Genomic DNA, 12638 nt, shown 5'->3' on the forward strand with positions numbered 1-12638 from the left:
GAAAAACATACCCTGGCTAGGCCCTATTAAGCCCTTATAAGGGTGTACTCCCCCGGGGCCACTCCGAGGCCTTCGAGTATTTTGGCGCGCTTTCAATTTGCAACGCGGATGGCAACCAAAAACACAGTTCAGTGAAAAGTCAGATAACTTTTTTTAACAATAAGTTTCTCGTTTCGTTACCAGTCTTCACTATTTTTGGGGATGATATTAGTATATTTTCATGCATCAAAGAAAGCCTTTTAAAACGGCGGGTTATTGGATACCGAAGGAGTTAAAAACTAGCGTTAATTTCAGGTAAGGTTGCATGGAGTACAATTCATTTGCTTTTATCAATAGTTTTGAAAACTGAACTTTCTTTTTACCCCCAAGCATCGTAAAAACCTTCCGCCTTCTTAGACAAACTAAAAATAACTAAAATCAAAATGTACTCTAATTACGTTTATCGTCGTGCGAGTTGTCTGTGTAGTATGAGAACAATGAATAACTTGGTTCATAGCGCAGTTTCGACTGGATGAATATTTGTCCCTCATTTGAAAGGGACACTTTTCTCCACAGTTTTTTTTTTTTTTTTTTTCTCGTTCGTAGAATTAGCATAAAATTCACGTGAGAGATTTCGCCGAAAAACATATTCAGGGTGAAAACTTCTATCCTTCAGTCAATTTGAAATATAAAGAACCTGAAATAAGAGAAATGCCAAAGAAAAATTAAGAAAAGCAAGTTATATTCGCACTTAACATTTATTCTCCATTTTTAGGTTACATCTCCGTTTGATCCCTAATTAAGTATTATACTTCCATAAGTTACACTAAACTTGTACGAAGTAATTTAATTGGATACTTATTTGGTTACTTCGATAAAATAAATAAAATCAACATCACTGCTTTTTTTACTTCTTACTTAGTTTCTTGTAATTCTCAGTCATCTTTTCATATTATTGTTTTAGTTCCAATCAAATACATGTAATCGATTTTTCACTGTATTCCGCTTAATTTTTCTGAAGAGCTCAGCCTAATCCACCTTTGAAAGAGAGGCTAAAAGCACTTCATCCTCGAACAGGTCCTATTAACATTAAGCACTAACTACACCTGTTTACTTCTAATTCTCACCACCTCACTTAAGAAAAAAACCTGGAGACTTCAGCCATTCAAAGAAAATCAATTTGCCACATGAACTGAAGTGTACTTCGAATTCCTTGTATTATGGCGTCAAGATGCAAAAAACCTTTATATAAAACTGATAGATAAAAAGAAAAAATGCAAGAAGAGCTTTCTGCATGTGCCGGAAAGAATACCACACTTTTTTGTATACTATTTTAGTTTTTTTAAATGGTGGTCACGATTTACTTATAGATGAGTTAAATATTTATTCCATTCCTTCACGTTATTAGTGGCTACTTATATATGACACCATACCCCATCTTACAACTAGTTCTTGAGGAAAAGCAACATCTCAATTGTTTTTTAATAAACTCTTGTTTCATGACTGTATTTTTAAAATTACTTTTATCCAATTCATGTACATGGCTTTCAGCAAGTATCAAAACAGTGAATATAATCTATAAGGATCTATAATACAACCTAAATAGTTTCTCCATAATAGTCAAATAAACCATACTAATTAAGAATTGTTTGCTAAAGGCAAGGTGAATATCATTGAATAATCCGCTCAACTTCGTCTCGGGGATTATTTGACAATATTCACTGAACCTGAGGCGAATAATTGTTTTAGTACAATTTCAGAGCTGAACAGAAATTTCTAAAATCATAACATTTTAGTACCATTTATTAACATTTCATTTTAACATTTTATATAAACTGCGTGGAGCGATTTATATAGCGTCATATAAGGAACCGCTCGACCAATCAGATTGCTGGAAACTCTTTGCTCAGCTCAGAAATTATACTAATTTTGTGTATTAAATTAGGAATAACATCAATATATTAATATGTTCGGAAGTCTGTTAAATCACTGTGTCTGTTTCACAGGAAAGAGCAATCTTAGTTGCTCTAGGAAGATCCATGTGATAATCGTGTGAGGTGCCAAACGTACCCAAGCTGGGATAAAACCCTACAAGTGGAGAAACATTCAAAGTGAAAGATCACTAAAACAGAGAGAAAAGTAGTAGAAACGTAAAATCACTTTAGTGAATGATATATCAAAATCTAAACCATATTAGGGTACTGGAATGCACAAAATATGCCACCATATCACACTGTAAAACAGGGCAAAATCATGGGCAGAGAGCAGAACATCAAAAATTGCCACACTGAACAATCCAACCTTGAAAAATCCAACCCTTGATTAAACTATCCAACCTTTGCTGGCATCTTTCCTTGTCCCTACCAGGCTCAGAAAAATACTACACACCTTGCAAAATATCTACCTGTATTACATATTAAACTATCAAATAAGGTCTATGTATGGTACTGAGAAGTAGCTCAGTAGCATGCCATTGTCAAAAGTAGTTGGTTGACTCACCACCCTAAGCAGTCTTCCTATATGACCTTGGGCCCATTTCTCTAAAGTCCTAGTAGCTTAATGAGCATGAAGCCATATTTTGAAATAAATATGTAAAGATTAGAGAAGCAGGTTCTGGCACCCTTGCTAGTCCAATTTGCTTCTTTAACTGAACAGTTTTTTAGGCCTGTCAAGTTACCAGGGCTTCAAGAAACAGGCCCCAGTTTAGAAAGCCACATAAACATTTTTCAGGGCATTAGACAAGAGCTACTTCTCTCCTAACAACAGTTACCTTATAAAATCCCATTGGTCCAAGTCTTGCAGTAAAAAGTATACAATGGACCACACTCTGTAAGAAAAGGGGCAGATTATACTCTATGCACTACCAGACCATCTCACTGTAAAAGTAACGGAGAGGTTTTCTTGTTATGAGAATATTTCTTCTGAAATAGAGTTTACCTTGTACTGCCCAGGTTTTGCTTCCATAAGTCTTGTCTTCATAACATCAACAGGTTGTGTAATACCAGTAGCAATTGTACCCTAGACAAACAATTCAAAAATTCATAATTAAAAAATAACTGAAAGGGTGTCAGGATTTAACTACAGCAACTGATCTCTCACCAAGTACCTTGACTGTAAATATATTACAATATTTTTCAGTAACAGAGCAAAAGATAAACATTGTCATATGAATTACACACTTAGCCCAGGTTGTTTTAAGGTTGGATAACACTGTCTACTGGATAAATCTTTATCTGGTGGATAATACTATACGTTTTGCTATCACTCATCCACTGGTTAGCAATTTATCCATTGGAAGGCATAATCCACCCTTAAAACAACTTAGCCTTACAGTTTACAAATTTGCTTCTGGTTTTTCTAGTTCATAACATATTTTGCGCACTGTCTCCAAACATATACTATGTCTATGTGTTACAATTTTTTATTATAAATTGAAGTATTGTCTATAAAAAGGTTCTTTGTTTTAATGGGTTATTTCTTCATTTCAAATTTCTCTTACGGCTATAAAACTTGCAGTGAAATGTGCAATAACATTGTCCTTGAAATACCTACAAAATAAAAAAAAAAAACATATAAGATCTACTTCTTAGTAACAGTATTGATTTGCATGCATGCATTAGCAAGCAAAAACCTAAGAGCAACTCTTAATATTTCATGAACATTAACCATGTTGTACTAAACTTACCCTGATGCAAGTAACAGCTGCTTAGCTTGATCATAGCATGCAACCTAAAAAAAGACATGGTGGTGGAGAGCAGGTGATAAAGAATATCACTTAGTGCTTTGATATCAATGTGATTTTTGAAGCTAGTATTTACTTTTTAGTTACTACGTGAAGCTGTTACTTTAATACTATTTACACTAATGTACCATTGATTTGCAGTTGTTCAAATAATAATAATACTTGTTGCAGCTCTTTCAATTTAGACTTCACCAGGTTCCAAAATTAAAAATGATTAGCTTATGTCTTCTTCATATTTGGTCCAAGAAAAATGTATTACAGTGTGTTTGGATATGTACCTGAGCCACTGTCATCAGGAGAGCTCTGGATGAGGTCATTGTAACACCTTTCATCCAAGTTGACACACCCTCTGCCAATAATCAATTAAGAAACCAAAATATTATTGAGAGAATTAATGAAGAGCCAAATGAACTACCAGACATTCAGCAGACAAAATAAGGGCCTCCACACCTCCACAAAGAAAATGTATTTATTTTTCTTGTGAGCATGGCAACCCACCTGATTGATGTGATCTAGAACTGAAAATAAATTTTGTTTTCACTTCATATAAGAAATTTGTCCTGCTCACTTGGCTAAAAATTCAGCCCAGCTACATTTTGCTATACCCAAATTAAAAAGAGATCTCTGAGACTAAATCAGCACAGTTGACTGGACTCAAGTAAATAGTTTCAATCACTTCAGCTAGATTACATACCTTCTGTTGCTGTTCTATAGAGGCCATCAAACACATGCTTATAACTACAAAAAAAAATTAACAATATACTGTAAATATTTTGTGGCTTAGTTAAATACAAATTTTATCTGTACTTACTTAGGCCATTCAAATATCTGAAAAACAATACCATCAAGTAGATCCACTCAAAAAGCTTACTTTCTTCTGAGTGCTTTATCAAGTGTTTTGACATCATTTTGCATTCTGTAAAATGAGTTAGAGAAAAAATAATGCTTACAATTGGACAACACAACAGCAATGATGATGATAATGATGAAACTTTATTTATGTGTCTGTTAGGGATCCAGCTCCTGACTAGCAAGGTGCTAATTGGTGACACAGTATAGTTATTCAATAAACATTATCTTCAAATGTACTAATTAATACACTAATTATACTGTAACTTAAGCTATAATAAAACATTATACAATAAAAATATCTTAAAATGTACTAATTAATACACTTATTATACAGTAACATAAGCTATAATAAAACCTATTCAAATTAAAGTGTCAAAGATGAGTTCAAATGTTACAAAGCATATCTTGTAAATTATGTACTAATTAATATAACAATTATACAGTGGCTCAATTAAGCTATAATAAAACAAAGTCATATTCGAATCAAAGTGTCAACTGCTGCTATATTTAATCCAGAATCACAGATGCATAATTCCTGTGTAGTCAACTAGGATGTGTCATCAACTTACATCCAATAAGGAAAAATGGAGAAGCTCATGAGCCAGAAGACCTATACTACCAGAGCCTATTCAAGTTTTATTAGCATCAAGGGAATAATTCCCTCCCCCTTGCCAGGATTCCAGTCCAACAAGGGCTTAACCTTTTGCATTTTGTAAGACTTTCTAAAAAATTTTACTGGTATTCATTTGTAAGTACCTCTCTCCTAGGAGGCAGGTGACATGAGGGGGAGAGGGGCTGTAAGAGTCTAATCTCCAAGAACAAAACACAGAGACCAAGTCAAGAATCTAGCACCCACCTTTTATGCAGAGTCCAGAGTACTAACCACTAGGCCACCATGAACTAATTGAATAACCCTTAAAATTGAGTTAAATCGTGGATGTTACCCTTAACTTATTTTGGCACATACCTTACATTGACCATATCTGCAGGGTTGCCAACAATTCCGCCCAGGAAACCTAACAGTGATATTTCAAATAATTTCAAATCAACAGTTGACTTTTTTACTTGCACACTATTTTATTTAACTGAACAGCTGATCAGCAATAAATTCATACACCTTCTTCACTTGCCAACTTACCAGATACTGATCCGATTACAACTTTCTGGTAAAAAGGTAGTGGTTCTAAAAAGAAAAGAAATGAGATTTTTTTGCCATAAATTTCAGTAAAATGTAATCAAGACATACAAACATGCCAGGGTTTTCCACAAAGTATTGAACTACAATGAAAAAAAGACTGAGCTCTAACAGTACTTTGTCCCTCCCCCCCTCCTTTTGGTAATCATTATAATAAGCTGTCATATCTTTTACAAGTACTTTACAACCAGCAAAAACCCAGTAATACCTGGCAATATTACAAGTAACCAAACTCCTTCAACAAACCATGGGTGGTGTGCTCCACTACATGTAAAATCATTGATGTAGTTGCAGCTTATCTAACTTTAAAACTTGGCAAAATTTTAAGACTTAGTTAACCAACCCCACTATTTCACCATAAAACACTGGACCTGCCTGTTCTATTTTTAAATGAAATTTACAAGATTATTCGTTACAACCCTTATACAACCTGAAAAAAATCAATTACCATTTCCTTTTCTTAACTCTGCAGAGACCACTTCATACAATCCATAACGTGTTGTGGAATAGGTAAGCTGCAAAAAACAGACATACTGTAATCATGAGTGTATTTATTAAGTGGCTTCTTTAGAACTAACCAATTCAGAACTATTATCACACAAATATTTTCTTGAAATTGAGCGAACCATGAGATGATTACTAATTACTAATAACAAGCTCATTCCAAAGTCAGATCTGTTCTTTGCCGTTTCTTAAGATTTTGGCATTGTGGGGGTCAATTGGTAAGGACATTAAAATCTAACCTTTCACTTCTAACCCTTGGTCTAGACAACTTTATTACTCCTTGATAACGCTTTATTTTCCCACAATTTTGAGGTAACACACTCTATAATATTCCTTATTTACTTGATGAGCTATGCTATAAGACATATACTGTAATTCTATCATGAAATATTTTTTAACAATAAATGGTAATTTTCATGGCCACATCTCGTCTCCATACCTGTCTCATGACAGAAGCTGACAGTCCATTGTAAAGCGCAAAGGCGCCTTGTGTTCGGACAACATGAATTGCCATGGATGAAAGTCTTTGTGTAACCTGTTGCTGTGTCTGTAAATGAACCTGACAGACAAGTGAGGAGGCTTAGCATAAAATGAATTCATTTAAGAATAGAATTATAATAAAATGTTCGGAATAAAATGAAGAACAATAGGATGACTGAAGAGCAAAGGGTTGTAAGAAATAGGATTTCTCGTTCTTTTATTTCTGCAGGTTATGAAAGACCCAAATTTGAGTATAATTTATTTTAAGAAAAGATTGAATAAACCATTGATCTTTAATGAACGAATAAAAAATGGTCTCCTTTAAGAAAAAACGAAACTTCATTTCATAATTGTGAAAAGGAAGATTTCCCAGAAACTCGGTCTTTACTTACTTCATTGGAGATGTGATGACTGAAAACAACTCACAATAATTTTAAATGCAAGCAGTCTACGCATGTGGGTCATTAAGCAATTTGAAATCTTCGCCATTTTCTTAGGCTATTATAAAACAAGTATTCTCTCTATCCACTTTCAGACAGAAAAGGGAATATTTTTAACGATTTTGAAGGGTCATCGATGTGTCACGCCAGTTTCATGATGAAAAGACAATCCTCTGTCAGAACGTAAGATAGTTCGTAACCACAATGCATGAATAGGAAATTGCACAAAACATAACGTTTCACTTTAAAAAAGTGCTAGGGCCTTTCGTCAGTAAGAGCTAAGACAGATTTAAGAGTACACATTTTAATCTTCAAAATAACCGTCCACGCCTTAAATTGAGCACTGTTTTGATGGTGTAAATTACCTTGAGCAAATCCAACGGATGCGTGCAACAAGCTGCCATGGCAGAGGCGATTCCTCCAAGATACCATTTGTGTTTTTTGGCTGTGACTTTCACGGCCCCGGATGGGCTGACACCTTCTTTCACTTGAACTGACATTTTCTAATCGAAGAACCGAGTGAACTACAAAATTAACATCGTAACTTCGCCTTTGATCACATGTCATGTTATCGAAACTTTGTCTCGTGGTCAAACCCCATGAGGGAACGTGCGTGTTCAGCCGTAGCGTCAAGCCTGGTTACCAAGCACTGGGAAAACTCTTGACGTCACATTTCCCTCATGGTGCAACAAAGTGTGCGTTCATGCACATGACGACACTTCGTTGTTCCCTCAATTTTTATCTCTCTTTCTTTCAAATAAGCGGGTCACATGCACGAATTTTTTTAAATAAACACTGTTAGATGTGAGGCAGGGAAGTAACAAGTTGTTCGGACGTGCTTAAATTAAAGTTTCTGTCTGCCAACAATGAAAAAGTTTTGAAAGTGATATTGTTCTTGTTTTTTTTTTTTTTTTTTTTTTTTTCCTTTCTCACCAAATAACCCGTGGTAAAGACACAAAGTTGGCGAATGTGTCACGTATATTTTGTCTCTAATATGAGATTTTTAGAGAAGACTGTGTTCCAGCGAGAATAAAGTTCGAGACAGAAGTAGTCGTGATACTGCACGTTCATCCGGGCATGAAGAGATAACCTAAGTGCGTGATACGTGGTCAGAACGTGGCGGATACTTGTTTTGTTGCGCACATGTAAATGAGTGACGCCAAACAGGGAACTATTATGAAGCGCTTTTCCCTCTTTCCTTCTGTCGATATAAGATAGAAATCAAATCATGCCCATGAATCGATTTGTATCGTTAGAAACGATCGGTTATATCTGCAGCTATCTAGAACGACTATGGCAAAAATGCTGGATTTGAGTGTGAAGGATTGGGAAGGAACAGAATAGATCGTTTAAAAACCGCAGTGCACCTTCAAGATTTTCATATATTCTAAGTCATTTATTCATCCCTTCACGGGTTTAATACAAGTCAACATAATGCCCAGCTCTCAGTTGGCTTGTTAGCTCAGTTGGTAGACCACTGCACTGGTATCGCAGATGTCATGGGTTCAAATCCGGTACAGGCCTGAATTTTTTCAGGCCTTAATTTCACTACTTCTTAAGTAGTGTTCATTACGGCGAGGATCTTTTTCATATGCAGATCGTTTCAAAATTTAGCATAGAACAACCCTTGATCTTGTATCGACCATAGACAATTAGTTAGCAAGTTTATGCCTTACGCAATTAATTGCCTGTTTTTCTTGTGGTTGTGAAAGCGAGGCAAATAGATCTTTTGAAAGACGAATAACAGGTTATGACAGGTTCCAAAATCGCAAAATCATGCAGAGTCACCATACCATACCACTAAACTTTAAGATTTCGCAAGGCAGAAGGCGTCGGAATCTTGATACAAAAATTCAGGTACTAAGCAATTCTTGCCCACTTGCTGGTATAACTAACAGTCTTTAAGCGTTCAGCTTTACATCAAGTTCTATTCCTTCATAATGTTTCACGTCTATGGCTGAAATTCTATCGTCATTCCATTTTTTCTGTCATACGGTTGTGAGTCTAACGCTCGAAAACTCAGTGTATTGAGCTTTAATATTTATACTGCTAGACAAGGCGTTTTTTAAGAGTTTTTTTTCTAAACTAAGGTTATAAAATTTCTTCTGCGGTAGACTCCATTCATTTAAAGGTATGCTCGATGATTACTACTAATGTTCATTATCATGCATGACTCTCAAAAATTTAACAGCTTTTCCAATTAATAAATAAGCAGAAGTGGTTTTAGTCAGAGTACCACCCTACATTGTCCCCCAGTGAAAAGCAAAAAGAATTTAAAATGAATTCTACACAATGAAAACAATTATATATATTTTTTTTTTGCGTAGCTCATATAGAAATAGAAAACCCATGCACTATTTTACTGAGCTGGTTCCCTTTCATTCAAGATGTCTGATGCATCTGGTTTGAACACGACGCTTCAATCAATTGATAGTGTTTTGAATGTCACCCCAAGTTTAATTGAAAGACAAATTGCACTACCCAGATTAAATCTCATCATAACTCCATGTTAATCGCTTACACATTGGTTATGTAAATTGTCTATCATTACTTTTTTTGATTTTCTTATTTTAGTACATCATTCAGGGGAAATTATGGAGATTTGGTCCAGGAGGGAGGTTCAACAATTGTATGAGGAGACCCCGATACACTGGCTCAGCGGGGAACACAGCCTCCATCGTAACAAGAAAGTTTTAATGTAACTTGTAAACTCAGAAAACTTTCAAACAGTTGTTGTTCTTACATTACGAAAGTACTGAGAAAGTGGACAACTTGCTACGTTTCGCTTATCTATCTTAACATTCGTGATAAAAATGATGTCCTGAGTGATGCTTGTTTTTTTCATAGTAAAAATAAGTACTTCCTTGAATTTCTAGAATAAACACTTGAACATTGCTAACCGTGTGTTATGTGAGACCCTCAATTCCGGAAACTATCTGAATTGATTTTTGATAACATTACTGAGGACTGATCGAGGAAACACATTACTCAGTTTCAACACTGGGGTAGTTCATCTGAAGCCTCCCCGCAGTGCTCACTTGTGGATTAAATTCTACAAAATTTATATTCCGAAAACCCGTGTTTCTGCTCAGGCCAGTTATTCTACTGGTCATATGCAAATGTCGACGCTTTTTGGCGTTCATATCATACTGTCAGTGATGGAATGCCTCTACAGGTGTTTCTAAAGCTACACTGATCTTGCATGAGATTATCAGGCTATGCACGTAAGATGTGCAAAGGTGTGTAAGCCTATTTTGTAAATGCTGGGCAACCTGGCCTGATCGTGTGTCTTAAATGATAATCAGGACAGGAGTAATATACTGAACTGCTAAGATCTTGCCTCCTCAGGTGCCAAAGACATTCCACCGCTGGCTTATGCCCATTAAGCTCCTATTTTTTTTCTCTGTTATCTTGAAGGTTAAAGGGTGTCAATGTGTAAAAAATTTAACCGTGATATTTTGCAAAAAAGGTACGGTCTTTATCAGTTAATCCGAAACAGTTGTAATATCAAGAACCTAAAAAAGCATTTGGTATACAATAAGATATACGTCAGGGTTTTGGCCGGGTGTGATCAACGTATTCTGGTTGAGTTACTCTAGCTGACTTTGTATCATACACTTTGCTGCACTTTCCTCGGGCAAACAAGATTTTTCCTAAGAAAACAACGGATCAAGAAGAGAAATTCCCAGAAAATTAAAGAAGAACAGTAACTCATTTTCCCCAGACCATGGTTAGTAGAGGGGACTGGTATAGTCCCCTCTACTAACCATGCCCAGATTGAGTCAAGTAAACTGGCGAAACTAACTTCCCACGTTGAAATTTTTTGGTCTTTCACATGTCCTTCCTTGCCTCTACGATTAAAAGGATGTATCCCCCTTGATCTCTTTATGGTCCGGCACTTAGCATATGTACGGTTACTCCCCTACACAACCTTTCCTCTGCGAAAAAGTAAAGTACAAATATCGATGTTATCGGTATTGAAAGGTACTAGAAGTTAGAGTGAAGACTTCAGACAACATATATCAACGCGCTGACGTTTCAAATTTAATAGATCTTCCAAACTGACAGTTCGATCCTCTCCACTTCTGGCGGGGTACGCAGCGCCAGCGAGGAGATTAATGACTAAAACCCCCGCCACGGAGAGAAATAACGTTACACATTACACTAAGGCACTCCAACAGAGATAAGGTCTTACCTGCAATAAGTTATCATTGACGTTACACATTACACTAAGGCACTCCAACAGGGATAAGGTTTTACCTGCAATAAGTTATCATTGACGTTACACATTACACTAAGGCACTCCAACAGGGATAAGGTCTTACCTGCAATAAGTTATCATTGACGTTACACATTACACTAAGGCACTCCAACAGAGATAAGGTCTTACCTGCAATAAGTTATCATTGACGTTACACATTACACTAAGGCACTCCAACAGAGATAAGGTCTTACCTGCAATAAGTTATCATTGACGTTACACATTACACTAAGGCACTCCAACAGAGATAAGGTTTTACCTGCAATAAGTTATCATTGACGTTACACATTACACTAAGGCACTCCAACAGGGATAAGGTCTTACCTGCAATAAGTTATCATTGACGTTACACATTACACTAAGGCACTCCAACAGAGATAAGGTCTTACCTGCAATAAGTTATCATTGACGTTACACATTACACTAAGGCACTCCAACAGAGATAAGGTCTTACCTGCAATAAGTTATCATTGACGTTACACATTACACTAAGGCACTCCAACAGGGATAAGGTTTTACCTGCAATAAGTTATCATTGACGTTACACATTACACTAAGGCACTCCAACAGGGATAAGGTCTTACCTGCAATAAGTTATCATTGACGTTACACATTACACTAAGGCACTCCAACAGAGATAAGGTCTTACCTGCAATAAGTTATCATTGACGTTACACATTACACTAAGGCACTCCAACAGAGATAAGGTCTTACCTGCAATAAGTTATCATTGACGTTACACATTACACTAAGGCACTCCAACAGAGATAAGGTCTTACCTGCAATAAGTTATCATTGACGTTACACATTACACTAAGGCACTCCAACAGGGATAAGGTCTTACCTGCAATAAGTTATCATTGACGTTACACATTACACTAAGGCACTCCAACAGAGATAAGGTCTTACCTGCAATAAGTTATCATTGACGTTACACATTACACTAAGGCACTCCAACAGAGATAAGGTCTTACCTGCAATAAGTTATCATTGACGTTACACATTACACTAAGGCACTCCAACAGAGATAAGGTCTTACCTGCAATAAGTTATCATTGACGTTACACATTACACTAAGGCACTCCAACAGAGATAAGGTCTTACCTGCAATAAGTTATCATTGACGTTACACATTACACTAAGGCACTCCAACAGAGATAAGGTTTTACCTGCAATAAGTTATCA

General features: G+C 36.0%; 1 protein-coding gene and 1 long non-coding RNA gene across 2 annotated transcripts; one reads left to right on the top strand and one right to left on the bottom strand.

The window, feature by feature from the left end:
* Nucleotides 1-718: 718 nt before the first annotated feature.
* LOC111337179 (mitochondrial dicarboxylate carrier) lies at nucleotides 719-8248 on the bottom strand. The gene is made up of 13 exons (XM_022943425.2): nucleotides 7558-8248; nucleotides 6712-6831; nucleotides 6217-6283; nucleotides 5712-5756; nucleotides 5541-5589; nucleotides 4593-4637; nucleotides 4416-4459; nucleotides 4000-4070; nucleotides 3665-3708; nucleotides 3479-3527; nucleotides 2917-2997; nucleotides 2750-2806; nucleotides 719-2067 (listed from the first exon to the last, which is right to left on the bottom strand). Exons 1-13 carry the CDS (start codon nucleotides 7690-7692, stop codon nucleotides 1966-1968), a joined length of 909 nt encoding a protein of 302 aa, XP_022799160.1. The 5' UTR covers nucleotides 7693-8248; the 3' UTR covers nucleotides 719-1965.
* Nucleotides 8249-8337: 89 nt separating this feature from the next.
* Nucleotides 8338-10087, top strand: LOC148721243 (uncharacterized). The gene is made up of 2 exons (XR_015992338.1): nucleotides 8338-9049; nucleotides 9779-10087. It is a non-coding gene; the product is annotated as an uncharacterized LOC148721243 (long non-coding RNA).
* The last annotated feature ends 2551 nt before the right edge of the window (nucleotides 10088-12638 follow it).

The sequence above is a fragment of the Stylophora pistillata genome, chromosome 10 (assembly GCF_964205215.1).
Source record: "Stylophora pistillata chromosome 10, jaStyPist1.2, whole genome shotgun sequence".
NCBI lineage: Eukaryota > Metazoa > Cnidaria > Anthozoa > Scleractinia > Pocilloporidae > Stylophora > Stylophora pistillata.